This window comes from Pungitius pungitius, chromosome 10 (assembly GCF_949316345.1).
Source record: "Pungitius pungitius chromosome 10, fPunPun2.1, whole genome shotgun sequence".
Lineage (NCBI taxonomy): Eukaryota > Metazoa > Chordata > Actinopteri > Perciformes > Gasterosteidae > Pungitius > Pungitius pungitius.
Window position 1 is genome coordinate 19,446,047 of NC_084909.1, and position 18,748 is coordinate 19,464,794.

Below are 18,748 nucleotides of genomic sequence, written 5' to 3' on the forward strand. Positions count from 1 at the left end.
TGAGCTCAGAGTTTGGCAGCAGGTTCTCTTCTGGCTGCCGGGGTCGAGCTTCGCCGTGCTGCTGGAGACCCAGGCCATATTGGGAGGGGAGATATGGGAGAACTGGAACTGGTCGGGCATTTTGTCATTAACGTGAGGTTATCCAAAGGGTGTTGTGCTTAGGCACAAAGGGACCAAATGTGACCCTTCGTGATTCCCTCGTTGTAGCTTTAAGCTCATTCAGCTGCCCTGACTGTTCTCCCGACCACTTTGCCTTTCCATCCCAGGGCATCACCTCTGACCTCTTCCCGGGGGTCAAGCTTCCACACAGAAACTACGACATCCTGCTGGAGGCCATCGAGGAAAACTGCCAGAGCATGAACCTGCAAGTCACAGAATTCTTCACTGAGAAAATCATGCAGATCTTTGAGATGATGCAAGTGAGGCATGGTTTCATGCTGGTGGGGGAACCCTTCGGGGGCAAAACCAGCGCCTATCGTGTGCTGGCAGCAGCCCTCCATGACGTTTTTGAAAAGGTAGGATCTCCTGTCCGAATCTTAAGTTGATGCTGTGCTCCCCATCCGCTGACAATAAGAGTTAAGAAAATGAAATGATGGATACGCTACACGTGATGGTTGGAGAGACTGGAAAGGAAACGTTGAATTACAATAACATTGAAAGAAGTGGATGAAAGTTCCACGACAGGCCGGAAGTTGTGCTTCATCTTACTGTGTTACATTGTTCCTTACGTGGCACACTCTTGATCAATAGCTACTTTTAAGCACTTTATTTCATGGTTAGCCATGCATTTTTTAAATGTGCTGTATTGCGTATTTTGACGGCGTTTCTTGTGTCCTTGAGACATGAACCTGCTCAATCAGTAAAAAGAAAACAAAATCATACAAGCTTTCCTGTCAGGTAAAAATATGTGTTACAACCAATATCCAAGGCTTTTCTGAGCTACATGTATTTCCCCGAGTAAACACATCCATCCGATTTGTCAGAGCTGTAGTCTTTGTTTAGCTGTTATCGATCTCACAGAGAAGAGTAGAAGTGACTTGTTGTATTTACATGGCTGAGAGGGCTGAGAGGCATCCCACCAAGGAGACAGGCGAAGGCCTGCTGATGGAGCGCCTGGGAACGCCACATCTATCATCCTCATCCCTGTCACTGATCATGTCCAACCGCCCGCCGCCTCCCATCTCTCTCCTTTTGTTCTTGGCCTTTTTTTCTTCTGCAGCTTGTTTTTCTCATTGTTTTTAACTCAAAGTGACACAATGTCTAGAACGCTGTTGGTCTTCTCTCAGTTAGCAGAAGCCCTGTCACATATTCCAAGCAATTAATGAGTCTCAGAGCCCGGTTTCAAAGTTTATCTCCACTGTTTTGCTACTTTGCTACCTATGAAGTAAAATATTCTTACGTGCATCTATCATTTCCCAATTGTCGATGCATTCTTTGTCTTTTGATGACATCCCTGTAAACTGTATTTCTGATAGCTTGTGTGATGGTTTGCTTTGTTTGTATGCATGTGGTTGTTACACCAGGGTTTGATGGATGAAAACAAGGTGCAGATCACAGTTATCAATCCCAAATCCATCACCATGGGACAGCTGTATGGCCAGTTTGACCCCGTCTCCCACGAGTGGTCCGATGGCATCCTCGCCGTCAGCTACAGAGTCTTCGCTTCCTCCCAGGTGAGGTGTTTGCCCAGAACATGTCGGTTCAAACAGATTTAGGTTAAGACGCACTCCAACAGGCCAACAAACACAGTCTACTAGGACAGTGGTTCTCAACTTGTCTGGCTCCGGGACCCACCTTTTACCCCTTTAATGACGAGCCGCGACCCAATTCGATCGGTCAACGGGGGGTGGGGGGTGCTTCCGCGTTCGCTGGCGGTGTCGAGAGAAAGTCCCTTCAAAATAAAATCCCAGGATGAATTTTTTTTTTCACTTTTTTTTTACTTTTTCTTTTTCCATGCAACGGCCCGCGACCCACTAGTTGAGAAACACTGTACTAGGACCTGTGAGACAGCATGTTGATCCAAAGACAAGCTCCTAAACGCCCTCATACAGGTGAACGCGACCTGCACCGTTTGGATACACAGCCCTGGGAATGCAGTGTAACCACACTGGTGAAGTGAACACATTCATATAATCTATATGAATGAATATGAATATGAATATAAACTATTCATATAGTCCTACTTCCTGTTCAAAACTTGCCAAAAAACACAATTAGTCAAAAAATGACACGTATCATTTCCTGTAAATGCAGTCCCCATGGAAACAGGCATTTGTAGCAACTTTGTGTCACCGGTCAAAGCAAAAAGTATTTCTCTTAACCTCTGTCTCACCTGTGCCTTTGGGTAAAAAGCTGCTTCTGTGACTACCTCAGAATGTCTCCTCAAAATAAACCATGCATGCTACAATATGTAGAATGATGCTGCTGTTGCATGAACTAACGTTCAGATGTGGTCAGAGTCGATCACACTCAAATGTTTCATGCTAGATGCAGCTGTGCAAGCAGGAGGCGTTCGCTGTAAAATAGGCAAGATGTTCCTATTCATTTCAAGCTCGTAGAAAGATAGGCTCCGGTGACAGGGTAAACAAAAGAAACATACTCCTGTCTAGTTAAATTTAGATCTTTAATAACGTATTTCCATTCTTCGACACACATGGGCGGAAGATTTTCAGATGGCATTGGAGGAATGTCATAATGGAAAATCATTTGTTTGCCCTTTTCACAAATTGTTTCCAAATGAAGTTGTCATTTTACAAATTGTTTTTTGTTCTTGTCAATGAATGAGTGTGAGCAGTGGTTATGACAGCCAAGGCAGTACATACTGGTAATGAAAATGGAAAACGAGAACATGGCTCGTCATTTTTGTCCCCGGGTCGAAAGTCTGTCTTTGTTTTGCTTCCTTTTTCTGAATCACATTTTTCTAAATACATTTTTTTGGGGCGCTTATCTGAAGTTAGCAGCAGTGTAGTATATAAAATACAGTTACATACATACAATTCATTTTATTTATTTTAGTCACTGCCAATGCTCTTTGTCACATCATTACATTACAGTATACTCACTTTCCTCATGAGGACCAGATGGCCCTCGCCCAGACATCCATTTGTTTATATTACAACAAATCAATTTAAAACACAGCTCTTGCCAGCCCATTTAACTGGAGAATTGACGCTCTTTGTCAACCTCTATTATGACGGTGTGTAGGTGATAATTTCATTCATTGAGCTAACATGCTCTGCTTAAATTATAAGGCACAGGGGGGTTGTTTGTGACCTTGGAAGTTTGCAAAGGGATTCCTCTTAGTGTGTGTGCTTAGAAGTCAGCATATTTATAAACCAGGTTTTATGCACTTAAACTCTTCTTCTAAACCTTAAAGTCCCAGGAATACTCAAGCCCTGCGGTGGCCAACCTTCTGGTAAATTTAGCATGTCTTTTGTCAAAAGTAAAACACCTCCCAAGGGTTCAAAGGTGTCTTTGGCTGACTGTCTTTTTCTTTGTGCCTTCTAACATCCACGCATCCTTCCTTTCATCCTTCCTTTTCATCAAAGGTCAAGCAAACTTAACATCAAGCATCACACCATTTTGCACGGCTTTACTTTAGTTAATATGATATGGGTATGTGTTTGTGTTACAATACATAAGGAACACAAACCAACAGGGTCAAAAATAGGCTCAATATTATCATGCTGGCTATAACCTTTTTGATGTATGTATGTATGTATGTATGTGTAATTTTGCCATAGATGGAAATGTTCCCTCAGGGTGTTAAGAAAGCATATTTCCTCCATCTCTCAGAGCCCAGACAGGAAATGGCTTATCTTTGACGGCCCGGTGGACGCCGTGTGGATCGAGAACATGAACACGGTACTCGACGACAACAAGAAGCTGTGTCTGATGAGCGGTGAGATCATTCAGATGTCACCGCAAATGAGCCTCATCTTTGAGCCCATGGACCTGGAGGTGGCATCGCCTGCCACGGTGAGAAGCACCTTTTCTTTTATTAAAGGAATAATTTGGGTGCTCATCCGAAGCCGGTGAATCACCTGCAGCAGATGACCAAGGTGCGGAGAAGCAGGCCACGGGCAAATCGGGGATGCAGCAGGATGTATTTTAGCCAACTCAAAGCCGCGAGACTCCCTTTGACAAAAACATTGATTTTTTTTATTTTTAAAGGGTTAGTTGCATGATAACACAAACAAACTCACCGATCAAGAAGGTCAGCATGTGTTCTGCAAGGTATCATTAGTGTTTATGGTATAGGTGTCCTGTGGCCTTTGGGAACCAAAGCCATTATCTATCTTTTCCTCAATCAGAACAGGCTTTCTGACAGCAGGGTTATATTATTCAAAATGTGTTGTACTCTTAAACTGATTGTTTTAGGGGAGCCTTCTATTAGCTGTCTCCTGCCTGTTTTTCCAAACTGAGGGTTTGCCCACTGTGAAATTATCAACCCCACTTAAAGAAATTCTAATTATCCCTTTTTAAGGGTGCAAAGTGTTAAACATTATACTAACACACAGGGAATAACACACACACCCGCCTCCAGCTGTGCAGACGTTTCTCCAGGGGTTTCAAAGGAGAGATCCAACAAAGAACCTTTAATAAATGCAGTCGATTGTCAAACTTTGCACACAAAGAGATTCCGATGATCCATTCCTTTTGATACAAACTCCAACTCCATCTAAAGGCTTCTGGCACTACAGACATATCGTTCTTGTAGTTATGGTTCTTTGGTTGTGAGGCAGTAACAAAGGCTCTGGATTGCGATGCATTCAGACCTCGGAAGAATACCTTTACATCTCCCTGGTTATCCTTTGTTTCATTACACAGACATCTATTTTGGATTCTCTATAGCCTGACATCTGTTTCTCTTTTCAATTTGAATACAAAGGCATCACCCCCCCCCCCATCTCATGCTCTCTTTGTCTAAAGAAGTTATTTTTCTCCCCTTTATGTATTATCTTGAAACTCCACTCTTCTTCTTTCTTTCTCCTCTCCCATCACATGCACTCTCTTAGCCACAGCTCATACATTATGCCTTCACCCATCTCTGCTCGTCTATTTCGTCTTTTGTCTGTGTTCTAACTTTACCTGCACTCCTTCATGAAGATATTCCTTGAATTGAGAAAGCGGATCTCATTAAAATGCTCCTCTGAAAAGTTGTTTTTTGATCAGTTGTGAGTTGTAAAAGCAGCAAAGACTCATTTTCAGTATGGACCAGTGTAGACGATAAGATGTATCTATTTGGATGACCTCTATATATGTTTGCTCATATTATTGATGCAACACCTCTACAATGTTCTTATTGATTGATTGTCCTTTTGGTGGAGATGAGTGTTTTCTGATGTGGTGCATGTTCTGTGGCAGGTGTCTCGCTGTGGTATGATCTACATGGAGCCTCATATGCTTGGCTGGCGACCTCTTATGCTGTCCTGGCTCAATACCATGCCCGCCACAGTCAATGCAGCCAACAAAGACCTCATCGCTGGCCTTTTTGACCGCGTGATGCCAGCCAGCCTCCAGCTCATTCAAAAGGCCACCAAGGTGCTGATCCTCGGGAAATTTTAACATTTTTACTTTAAGCAAGATTTTCACCTCTACATCTATACAACTACATTTGCAAAAATGTGGATACTAAGTACAACTCTTCTGGATCGCATGATTTCAGGAGCTTACGCCGACCTCCGACACCAATCTAGTCAAGTCTCTGATGAATCTGATGGACTGTATGATGGATGAGTTTCACAATGAGGCTGCGATGAAGAGGATGAATGAAAAAGATATTGGCTCATGGTTGGAGGTTTGTGTCCACGCTACGCTTTAAATAAAAATATAATTATAGTATTATTAACAAAAACAAGATATTCATTGAAAATGTAAATCCACCAATAGCTAGAGTATCATAAAACTACCATGATGGGTTATTAGACAACATTATTGAGGTCACACAGCTACATACATTTACATAATGTACATGGTGCAACATTCTGCTCTCTTGCACAAATTGTCAATTTGATACAGTACTAAAGTCATGAGATTTTAGAAACAATACTTCTGCAAAAACAGCCCTGGAGTAAAATCACTGGTTCGCTAAGGTGTCTAGCAAGAAAAAACAAGCAGCCAGTTACACAAGACAGCTCCATCATGATAGAGACTAACAAGAATAGACTGACTGAATAAGCCATATATCGTGAATGTGTAATGTTAGGAAGACTACAAAAAATAGAAGTAAGAATAATAACTTAGCTAGATGGTGTAAAAAACTGTTTGCAGCTATAAATGGGAAAAACAGCAATTTCCAAATATAGTGTGAAATACCAATATCTGAAAGGGCCAATTTGACACTCTCGTGCTGTGTGGCTGGTATGTGTTAGTTTCAGAATGATGCAAACTCAAACTACCAAATTGTTAACAATGGGTCAATGATCTTAGGCATGGACCAATGATGTACTGTATATTAATACACATGCCCAAACAATTTAAATTTCTTATGGCAAGCAGCAGACACAAAGATACAGTAAAGCCCAAGGAACCTGCCTTTTCCCTTTTACACCAACTGCTTCCACACAAGGGTGGAGGAGGTTTAGCAGATGAGCACTTTCCTGCCAGAGTTCAAATTGATTTTTTTTTTTTTTTTACCTCTGAATCCCCTCTTTTGACAGCACTGCTATTATCCCCCTGTGGCACGCTGCTCTGATGAATGCCTTTCAACCCACTATCCAATGTTTCTCAGCCAGTCATTATCAAAGTGTTGAATTAATCAGCCTTCTAACAGCAGGAGCTATCATGAGGATCTTAGGCTATTTCTAATTCCTACAGTATTCCAGCTGTTTTGCCCACAAAGCCATTTATTTTGGCTCATCTGAAGTAATCTGTACATTAGTTGAGGCATTAACATGGTCACTGTACAATAGTCAATACATGATTACTATCATGTACGTGCAATGATATGTGACTGTTAACGCTGACCTTGCAGAGGGATTTTGGATCTTTTGCTCAGGTATCTTGCTATTTTTTAAGATTCTTGCTTTTACAAACTCCGCCTTGACCATTTGGTTAATTTTGGGGATTGTGGTCCACAGTTTAATATCATTTGAAAATTATAAAACATGAGAAAATACAAAGAATGCAGCTGGAAAGGAAGGGGTATTTTATCACACAATATAATAAAGAAAAAGGGCCTATAAGGAAATGTTGTTTTATAGTCCGAAGTCCACATTCTATCCACAAATGTAAACCGCAGTGACAGTTGTTCTTTTCTTTCACAAAGGGCATCTTTGTGTTCTGCCTGGTGTGGTCAGTGGGAGCCAGCTGTGACGATTCAGGTCGAGTCAAATTTGATGCTGTGGTCAGGGAGATCCTAGTCGGCCCGCTAAGTGAGAAGACCCGCTCCCGCCATGGCATCCTGGCAACTGTCAACACTCCACCTAAACAGCTCACAGTGCCTCTGCCCAGTGACGGAACAGTCTACCAGTACCGCTTCATTAAAGAGGTAGGCCGGATGATGTGGATGATGAAAGTGATAACTCCCACGTGACAAACATTTCACTGGCACTACACCATCTAGGCCTCTTTAGTAATATTCACATCATTATAAGCTACTTGGGCTAGCTATACACTTGCTTTTTTATAATTGGCCCACAAGTGTGCAGTATGTCTCTGTACACATACTGCCGACTTACCAAATTTGCGCAAAAGAATGTTAGCTTGTGCATGCATCTTACGAAATTCCCATAAATATTATCATTATCGTTCATCTGTTCTGTAATAAAATATCCAAGATATTTTTCCTTACCTTATCACAGGCAATTAGGTAATAATCAGACAATTTAAAATGAGGGAATTTTAGAATTCTGTCCCCTTTTGTTCTACAAACTAAAATATCACTCTTTTTGGCATTGTATTTTAAATCATGTTCCACACCATAGACAGTACATGTATTAAGGAGCTGCTGGAAATCACAAGATCATCTGCATAAAAAATAGGATTCATTAAGGCATTACCAATCATGCACCCAGTATTACAGGCTTCTAACTGCTTGACAAGATCATCAATATATATATAAAAAAGGACTGGAGACAAAATCCCTCCATGTCGCACACCAGTGCACACCCCAAATGACACTTTGGTCCCATTTTACTTGCATTTTCTGGTGGGCAGACCATTAGGGCAGAATTCTCACAATGTGACAATTTTCAATGATTAACACAGTCAAAAGCTTTCGAGGCATCAATAAAACACATGAGAACGGATGAGATTTGATCTCTATATTTAAGAGTGGAACAAAAAATAAACATCGCTCTATCACAGTAAGAAATTAAAAAAAGTTACACAATAGTTGTGTTCATGCCGTCGTTACTCCAATGACAGACAACAAATGCAGGAGAATCTACATTCCACATCAACCGCTTGTGAATTAGAAGAGAGACATACCTGTATCATGTTCCTAAGACGGTCGGTGAAGAGGTTATTACTTTTTTAATTTTAGTTTTGTGTGACCTCAATAAACTGTCCCCCTTCACACGCCTACTTTAAAATGAATCCCAGTGAATTCCTTTTTTATCTCTGAGAATGGTCAACAAAGAACAGAAGTAAACCCCCCATACAGCCCAGTTCTTTCATTTTGAAAGAAAAGAAGGTATCGTATATTGTATTTTCACTGTTTTTAAAAATATATTATTAGTTATAATTGTCACATTGCACAAGATCATTTTGTCAGAGATAGTTGTGAAATAAAGGTTTCATATTAGCAAATAATGATGCTGTTGTCAATTTTATTTTACATCTCAATGGCATAAAACGTGCTTGTACGGTTCAACACAATATTGCTATAGATTTGCTAATTTAAAGGATATGAATTATTTCTGACGGGAACATTTGCATACAATTAGAGATGTTTCATGCAAAAACATCTGTGTTTTTTATTTCAAATAATACACACAAAGCAATTTGTGTGCTTCATGTTGTTGTAAGCCTAACCTGAAGTCAATGACTACATACATCTGGTTGATCTGATCTTTCTTTTTCTCCAAATTCCTCTTCAGGGCCCGGGCAGGTGGGAGCTGTGGACTGATGAGCTAAAGGCCGCTCCCCCTATATGCAAAGACATGCAGTTCAATGAGATAATTGTGCCCACCGAAAACACAGTACGCTACATGGCGCTGACGGAGCTCCTCGTCACCCACAAGAAGCCCACCGTCTTCATCGGCCCCACCGGTACCGGCAAGAGTGTCTACATTACAGTGAGTCGTCTGCTTTGCCTTACTTTGTTAACCTCACGGTGCTTCACGTAAATCAGATTTCAGCAGCAATGGCTACTTAACATTCAAAAACAAAACTCTTGGCTGCTGCTTGGTTACCTGTGCTCAATCCATTTTAGGAGTTTGGTTTAGAACGTCAGAATAGTTACCAGTACCGTGACATTTTAGCCACAGGTGGACAACAATTGCGGTTATTTACTGTTATTATTTTCTCAACCGGACAATGGCCCTGAACCCAAATGCATCAAATCAAAGTTTATTAACAAAAAGGAAGCAAATTAAAATCACTCTTGGTAGAGGAAAAAGGCCCTATGCTAAATCTAAGAACAAAAGGATCTAGAAAATAAACACCAAGTTGAAAAATGAAGGAGGAATTTTCTAAATAAAACAGGAAATCACGAGACAATCTGATTGACACCCCTTCCTGGACATGACAATTATTAAAGATACATACACATACATAGATAAATACAGTTTAATTCATGCATTGGGTCTACGAAAGACGCATTACGGGCTTCATATCCGCTCAGTTACACAGTAGGGAGAACGGGGCTGCCGCACACAATTGCCGAAGACGTGTGTTTGCTAGCGGCGAAAGAAATGGTAGAGTGTATGATTGGAGAGAAAGAGGCAAAAAAGTTGGGACATGATTCCTGTGTCCAATAACACTGTGTCGCGGCGCATTGATGCCATGTTTGAAGACATCCTCTCTGCGCAGGAAAAAAAGTTTGGGAACCGCTGGTCTAGCTAACTAGTATACAAACAGTGTTAGATGTAGGCTAAATTGGCATTAAAGAAGTATTAAAAAGTAGCAAACCTGTACTCTCTCTTATAGAGCTCTTAAGAGCAGACAAAAATAGAATCAGAGCTAAAAAGGTGAAGACCAAGTACTGAAATTAGTAAAGCTGTGCACATCAATGCAGCTCAACAATGTGATCATGCTGGGAACTAATTTCAGTACTTGGTCTTCACCTTTTTAGCTCTGATTCTATTTTTGTCTGCTCTTCAAGAGAACAGGAAATTGGCCTCAAAAGCATTTCTTTTTTAGCACAAATGATTGTTATCCCATGCAAATAAAATACCCAGGCTATGCCACCAATGACAGCATTTCATAGGATAAGTGAGCATTCATTTCTAAGCAGTGTAGTCACAGCCTCTGGAAAATAGAGTAAGTGCTCTGAAAATACAACTTCTTTGAGGCAGCGAGGCTATATGCACACCAGGTGTGAAACGGCCACCTTGGAGAAATAGAGTGTCTCTCAGCAGACCTTTCAGCTATTTATAACAGACTAATCCCCTCCAACTTCCGTTTGCGTCATTAGTCGCTCCATTAGTGTGTTGGAATTTGAGGTCTGGGGTGGATAGAGATCGTTGCACTAGGGAGCCTGCCATGTTCTCTACTTCCTGCCGGCCCGCGCGCTGGAGCAGCTCTGTCCCGTGCCGCAACCGTCAGACCGTGGCTGAATCCCAAATGTGGCTGCCATGATAATCAAGCACTCTTGCACTCAGAGCATAGGAATTTGCCTGTCACGCTGCTGGCACCAGTGCGATCAGGCAGCTGTACACAAGCCTCCGTCAGCACCCCCATTCTACTCTGGAGTTAGACAAAGAGAAGCCGTGCCATCAGTTTATAATTTACATGCAGACAAGAGGATGATGATGCACCTTGGCTGCACCCTGTGATCATTCACATCGCCAGTCCCCTTTAATCATGCATGTCGTTACTCACACGATTTCACAAGCATATGTGCACGGGAGAAGTTTGAGAATGTGTTGTGAGGACAAATTCTGAACGTACCCTGAAAATAGATCAAATCATGATAAAAGACATTAAACCACACAAAACTATGCTATTTGTTGAGTGTTCTGTGTAAACCTTTCTTATGTCCAAAACATTGCAAAAAGGGTCTTTCAGTTTTTATTAAAATGCCCTTTTGTAAACCCTTAATTCAAAATAAGAGAAAAATAATCTATTATATCTTTTTGACATGCAGAACATTACAAAGTGATCTCACAGGGCAGCTAATTCCTTGCTTCATTCAAGTAATTTATGGGGATTAACTGTGATCCAGTTTTTATCAAATGAAATACTCACTAAATGCCACATTTAATTAGATTATAGCGCTTATCACAAGCATTTGCCAGGATCAAAATGGAAATTGTAATTTTCTTTGCTCTACCTGCATAGCACAAGCTTTTTGGCATGCTAATTCACAACAGAGGGTTGAAATACCTAAAATCCTTTTTAACCAAATAAGGATTTCCCTTCTCAAGTCGTTAATTGATTATGTGTATTTGTTGAGTCAAAATAACATTTTGGATTATTGTTATGTGTGTGTGTAGACACATATACTATATTATATATATACACACACACACACACACACACATTAAAGACTATTCTGATCCAAGGTGAAGATATACAATAATCTTGATAATCTGTGTTCATATTTCCGATATCTCTTTCCCAGGACTTCCTCTTGAATCAGCTGCAGAAAGATGTCTACAGCCCTTTATTCATCAACTTTTCCGCCCAGACCACAGCTGCACAGACCCAAAACATTATAATGTCCAAGCTAGACAAGCGGCGCAAAGGAGTGTTCGGCCCCCCATTGGGGAAAAAAATGGTTAAGTCTCTTTAAAAGTTCAAATGATGTTTTATGTGGGTACCTTACTGTAACTGTTATCAGTGAAGTGAGTCACCAATATTTGTAGATTTGTAGTACATTTATTTTGAGATTCATCTGTGAATAATATGGATCTAAACAAAATACATTTTCAATATCAGATACACAGTGTTGTCATCAGTATCCACGTGTACCAATGTTATATATCCCATCAGGTGATATTTGTGGATGATGTGAACATGCCAGCCCGGGAGGTTTATGGTGCCCAACCCCCTGTGGAGCTGCTGCGCCAGTGGCTGGACCACTGGAACTGGTATGACATGAAGGACTGCTCCAGGATCAACCTTGTGGATATCCAGGTCATATGTGCTATGGGACCACCTGGTGGGTAGCAGCTGTGTTAGTGTGAAGTCCATGAAAAGTGTATTGTTGCAGCAGTGAGACCAAAGCCCCGGATGGGTTGTCCTCTGTCTCCTAATTGCTGCTGAAGTGCTGCTGAGTCAATGTCACAATCCACTAGCTGCTGTTCCGTGGAGCTCCGTCGCTGCCTTCGGGTGCTTACAAATAGCAAGTGTTTGCCACATCCACTTCAGCTACCAGTGCACACACAAAAGCACTCCTGCTCGCTGAAGCAGCTGACTGCAACAACTGCTTTAAAGAGACTGCGGCAGCCACACTTACAGCCAACTTTGCTCCTGATACCCGCGCTCACCGATGTTTCCATTGTCTCAGTTGCAGACCCACACCGGGATAAGAGTTTTACTTTTTATGATATTAGCTAACACAAACAAGCAATCTAAATGTGCCAATGTAAAATTGTTGTTGCACATGTACTGGAGTCAAAATTGACATCACAAGCAAACATCACAGAACTATAAAAAACATCATTTCAGTAGGCTCTAATTGACTTAGATTGCCTTACAACCCATGATGAGTTGTGTAAGGAGATGAGACCCTCAGATGTTGGATAACTCATTTTTTCCATCCCTGTATGCCGTTTCACAGAGGACACAAGTGTCACAAATGAATGGAGTTACCTTTTGAATAGTATCATATTACTGGAAGTAGGGGAGCAATTTGTGGATTACGTATATAATCTCTGACAAATGCAATGATTGCATGATGCTCTTTTAGTAGAAATAATGTTTCAATAGAAGAAAAATAGACTAGAACAAAAACAGAACATTGTCTGAAACAAGTTGTCACTGTGCAATGAAAAATAACCGTACTGAGGTAGTGCAGCGGAACATGTCTATCAGAAATGTTTATCAGAGATTATAGTTCCTTTTTTTTGCGTCTCACATGTTCAGGTGGAGGGAGGAACCCCGTCACACCTCGGTACCTGCGCCACTTCAACATGATTACCATTAACGACTTTGATGAGAAGACCATGTACACAATCTTCTCCAGGATCTTAGACTGGCATTTCACCACGCAGTAAGTGCACACCATGTGTCATTTGTGAGGTCTTTATTTTTACAATATTTCCAAAAAAATACGGCTTCTAAATGTGGCTACAGCAGCGCCTCAACTTTTCAAGAACTATGAAGTTGTCGGCCCACTTTTAGCAATAGAAGGATTTAAAAATGTTTACTAACTAAACAAAGTAGTGTTTACCTACTTTTTCCTGTTTTAAATACTTTAATGACAAAAGAAAATCCCTAAATATATATATATATATATATATTTATATATTTATATTTACAAGGACTTACTCAATTCCATAGGTAAACTATAGAAAATAATCCAAACAGGATCTCAACAACGAATCAACAATTCCATCCGCAGGTTTTCTTTCCCCAAGCCGTTTGCTGCACTCACCTCTCAGATAGTTAATAGCACTATTTCAGTGTACCGAGAGGCCACCGAGAACCTGCTTCCAACCCCCACAAAGTCCCATTACTTGTTCAACCTGCGCGATGTCTCCCGGGTCATCCAGGGCATCTGCCTGTCGCGGCCGGAGACTGCAGATGAACCGTCTGTCATCAAACGGCTGTGGGTGCACGAGGTAATGTTGTACACAGCATACCTGACAGCTTTGTAACTAAAGACAATCAGAAACATTTGGACAGCCCCACCTGTCATTGGAAGTTGGAGGTTTCTTGTGTAGCAATCCGTCCATAGCTCGCTCTCTTTTTTTTGTATTGATCCCCAGGTTCTGAGGGTATACTATGACCGACTGGTACACGACACAGATCGATCCTGGCTCGTGAGCCATCTGGAGGCCGTCTCCCGGACTACCATGAAGGAAGACTTCCATCAGCTCTTCCAACATCTGGACCAGGACCAGGACGGGAAAGTCAACGAAGATGACCTGCGCAGCCTCATGTTCTGCGACTTCCACGACCCTAAGGGCGAGGACCGCAACTACCGGGAGGTGCACAACCTCGACCATCTCCGGCAGGTGGCGGACTCACACCTGGAGGAGTACAACAACATCAGCAAGGCGCCCATGAACCTGGTGCTTTTCCGCTTTGCCATCGAACACGTGTGCCGCATTTCCCGCATCCTCAAGCAGCCGAGGGGCCACGCCCTGCTGGTGGGCGTGGGCGGCAGCGGGCGACAGTCCCTCACCCGGTTGGCTGCCCACATGGCGGAGGCAGAGCTTTTCCAGGTTGAGATCTCCAAGACCTATGGGACTACCGAATGGCACGATGACCTGAAGCTTTTCATGAGGAGGTCCACACAGGGGGAAATTCACGGCGTTTTCCTCTTCACCGACACTCAAATCAAAATGGAGTCATTCCTGGAGGACGTTGGCAACCTGCTCAACACTGGCGAGGTAAAGTGACTGGGAGGGTGGCGTAGCTGGATTGGCAGACAAGTTGAGTTATAGATGACATGCAATGACTTCATCCTCAGTGAATGAGTGTTTGGATAAAGGGAAGAAGAATGGATGTGCGGATAGATTTAGAGATGGTTTAAAGCTCTGCAAGAAAATACAGTAGGGGTTTTCTATTTCAAAAGGCAGCAAGGAAATACAGACCACTCTGTTGTTTTTTTTACTACTTTCCAGGTGCCAAATCTGTTTGCAGTTGACGAAAAGCAGGAAATATGTGAAAAAATGCACGTGTTGGACCTGCAACGGGACCGCGACAAGCGGACGGACGGCAGCCCGCTGTCCCTCTTCAACATGTTCATAGAGCGCTGTCGCACACAGCTGCATGTGGTGATGGCCATGAGTCCCATTGGAGACGCCTTTAGGAACCGTTTGAGGAGCTTCCCCGCCCTCATTAATTGCTGCACCATTAACTGGTTCCAGGTGAGTGGTTATATGTTGCGTTCTGGTGTGCATTTAGTCACATCAAACGATCCCTCAGGCAGTCAATCAAAAGACCGGTACGGTATTGTAGACCAGGAATGGTATTGCTTTATCAAAAGGGGGTTGAAAATGCAAATTGTAAGACAACTATCTGGTTGTTGTTTTTTAATTCAACACATAGCAAAATGGATGCAGGATCTAAGCCCAAATCTTGATACACATTTTCTCTAATGATCACCAATGACATTACCAGAAACCAGATACTAAAAACAGTGAATTTATCCATGCTAGCACAATTGCAGTACATAATATTTCCTTTCTTATAAGCCCTGGCCAGAGGATGCCCTGCAGGCTGTAGCCTGTCGTTTCCTGGAGGACATTGAGATGACCGATGAGTACAGAGAAGGATGCATCGAGATGTGCAAGAGCTTCCACACCTCAACCATAGAACTATCTGTTCGCTTTATGACAGAGTTGCAGCGCTACAACTACGTCACTCCAACCTCATACCTGGAGCTCATTTCCACATTCAAGGCCCTTCTGAGGACCAAAAGAGCGTAAGATTTAAGATGTTCTGTATGTGTTACATTGGGATCTCTTCAGATCTACAATTCTTCACACAAAAGCCTATTTCCAGCGTACAGAAGTAAAAGAATTTTCTACGTCTTCTGTCCAGTGAGGTGATGAAGCTGAAACGTCGTTACCAGGTGGGTCTCGAGAAGCTGGAGTCAGCAGCAGACCAAGTGGCCTCGATGCAAGTTGAGCTGGAGGCTCTACAGCCACAGCTGCGTGTGGCCAGCAAGCAGGTGGATGAGATGATGGTGGTAATTGAGCATGAATCCGTGGAGGTGGCCAAGACAGAGAAGGTGGTAAGTGTGGATGAGGCAGTGGCCAACGAACAAGCCATGGCCGCCAAGGCCATCAAGGATGAGTGTGATGCCGAGCTGGATGAAGCCATGCCTATCCTGGAGTCAGCCCTTTCTGCTCTCAATACTCTGACCAACCAGGTAAAAGAAGCAATATGTTGTAGGATAGTGACCGAGTGTTGACTCAAAGGCCAGGTGTACTGGGATAGAGTAATAAGAGTGTGGCTCTTTTTACATACAGGATATCACAGTGATGAAGTCAATGAAAAGCCCACCTCCAGCTGTCAAACTGGTTATGGAGGCAATCTGCATTCTCAAAGGCATCAAGCCAGATCGCGTGCCTGACCCATCAGGCTCTGGTAAGAAAGTAGAGGACTTTTGGGGCCCGGCCAAAAAGCTTCTGGGAGACATGAAGTTTCTCCAAAGCCTCCATGATTATGACAAGGACAACATCCCACCGAGCTTCATCGCCATCATCCGCAACAAGTACATCACCAACCCAGACTTTGTACCTGAGAAGATTCGAACCGCATCCACTGCAGCTGAAGGAATGTGTAAGTGGGTTTGCGCCATGGACAAGTATGACAAGTAAGTGATTTGTCTCCTGCTGTGTTTTTGGTTATGAAATTTGATCCATAATACTTGAGAGCCTTTAATCCGTCGAAGCATGAAGCTCGGTAATTTGTAACTTCACTCTACCATGCATATACCAAGTGATTAATATAACAAAGTCATATCAAGCTGCAGATCATTGAAAGGAACATTTTCATCATCATGACTGTGACACTCCTAAATGGTACCCATATTTCCAGAATCTAAAGGTTGTCATTCATACAATAATATAGGACAATACAAATTCTAAAGAAAGTTCATACAAAAAACAATGTTTGATTTGGGTTTTAACAATGTTGTCTGTTGCACTATTTCGCTCAAATATGAATCCATCGCGTCCAGCTCATTCTAGATTCTGCACGGCTTATGAGATTCTTTATCTTGTGAACGTTTACTTCTTATTACATCAGAGTGGCCAAGGTTGTGGCTCCCAAGAAGGAGAAGCTGGCACAGGCTGAGGGTGAGCTGAAGGTGGCCATGGGGAGCCTCCAGAAAAAGCAGGCTGCCCTCAAAGAAGTCCAAGATAAACTGGCGAAGCTTCAGGAGACTTTGGAGGCTAACAAACACAAGAAAGCTGATCTGGAGAATCAGGTTTGTGCTTTTTACATCTGGCTGTGTGATTGCAGATTGAGTCAATGACTTTACACAAATGTGCTAAAGCTGGCATGAGCTTCACACTGCTAAAACAGCCCGAGTGCATTCCTCCGCCTCTGATGTCTTCCAGGTGGATCTGTGCAGTAAGAAGCTGGAGCGGGCGGAGCAGCTTATTGGAGGCCTGGGTGGAGAGAAGACTCGCTGGAGCGAGATGGCCGTCAATCTCGGGGAGCTTTACAACAACCTGACAGGGGACATCCTTATCTCAGCGGCCATTGTTGCTTATCTGGGAGCCTTCACCTCCAGCTACAGACAGGTAGGCTGAGGGAGCAGCTAGCGCCTACTTGGAAGTGCATAGTAAGTCTGTATTCATTTTTTATTTGAAGCCCTTACACCCTCAGAATAATAAAAGCTCAATGCTTCATAGCAAGTGAACACTGAGGCACTTTCACTGTGTCTCACGTGGCTCCAAAACAAAGCCTCTATTTAAAGGTCATCTTTTACACTGTATCACACACAGTGCCATTGTGATGCTGCACAGAAATGAGGAGAGTGGATTAGTTCTTATTTCTATACACGGCTAAAGTTGTTCAATAGCTATTATGTTTTTCCTTTATCATACGTGAAGCAAAAAGTCATGAAGTGTAAATGTACTCCTCTCCAGGATCAGACGGAGGAGTGGATGAATCTTTCCAAGAGCAGAGAGATCCCGTGCTCCCGCAACATGTCTCTGATGAACTCCCTGGGCGACCCAATAAAGACTCGTGCATGGACCATTGATGGCCTACCATCAGACAATTTCTCCATAGACAACGCTATCATAATCTCGTGAGTTTACAGACCATCTTTACAGAAAACGCATCAAATTTTCCTCAGTACAATAAGAACGAGGAGAATCAACAAACTATGGATGTCTCAAGCAACTTTTAAGCTGCTCCTAATCCGAGTTATTTAATATTGAGATTTGGCCGACAGCCACTGGAAAATATTTTTCCTACACAATCAAGCTGCAAAGTGCTGTACAAGGACAGGATTTGGAGAACGTCTTAAGATGGCATAGTAACATGAAGACACACTGACAACTGCCTTTTTAAAAGTCCTTTTTTTCAAATCATTTTAGAGCCAGCAAATTGTTGCTGAAATAGAGGTAAAGCAACAGACCTTTTTCAACGCCGCAAGTTTTTCAAGGAATAGGCTCCAGAGTGCATGTGTCTGTACCTGGTGCACAACGTGTTACAATTTATGGGTCATGATTAGATTGCCCAATGCAAATCATTCAACCCTAATGAAGGAGGAGGAGGTAACCTTTCCTGCAAGTTACATTGTGTGGTTCAACTTCAAGTGCACGGAAATACAGACACGAGGCATCTGCTTGTTTTTGTAAATGAAGAAGTAACATTGCTTTTTAATCACAATATCATGGCTCCTGGTGTGTTACCCGGCTGTGAGCTGTCTAACTGTGCTCAAAGTAAATTTCCTGTCTCTGTACATTTTAATTCTTGTCTACCAACATGCCCCCTACTGTTG

General features: G+C 42.4%; 1 protein-coding gene across 1 annotated transcript in view; it reads left to right on the forward strand.

Annotated features, from left to right (window-relative positions):
* Positions 1-18,748, forward strand: part of dnah7 (dynein, axonemal, heavy chain 7) — a 58,741-nt gene that overhangs the window by 21,114 nt on the left and 18,879 nt on the right. The window contains exons 30-48 of the mRNA XM_062564959.1: positions 267-515; positions 1,524-1,673; positions 3,796-3,978; positions 5,368-5,544; positions 5,669-5,800; positions 7,271-7,492; positions 9,045-9,242; positions 11,732-11,887; positions 12,103-12,271; positions 13,198-13,324; positions 13,676-13,895; positions 14,043-14,669; positions 14,904-15,149; positions 15,477-15,706; positions 15,826-16,156; positions 16,257-16,603; positions 17,038-17,218; positions 17,352-17,537; positions 17,886-18,049. Coding sequence (XP_062420943.1) covers positions 267-515; positions 1,524-1,673; positions 3,796-3,978; positions 5,368-5,544; positions 5,669-5,800; positions 7,271-7,492; positions 9,045-9,242; positions 11,732-11,887; positions 12,103-12,271; positions 13,198-13,324; positions 13,676-13,895; positions 14,043-14,669; positions 14,904-15,149; positions 15,477-15,706; positions 15,826-16,156; positions 16,257-16,603; positions 17,038-17,218; positions 17,352-17,537; positions 17,886-18,049 — 4,295 coding nt within the window. The remainder of the gene's footprint in view (positions 1-266; positions 516-1,523; positions 1,674-3,795; positions 3,979-5,367; positions 5,545-5,668; positions 5,801-7,270; positions 7,493-9,044; positions 9,243-11,731; positions 11,888-12,102; positions 12,272-13,197; positions 13,325-13,675; positions 13,896-14,042; positions 14,670-14,903; positions 15,150-15,476; positions 15,707-15,825; positions 16,157-16,256; positions 16,604-17,037; positions 17,219-17,351; positions 17,538-17,885; positions 18,050-18,748) is intronic.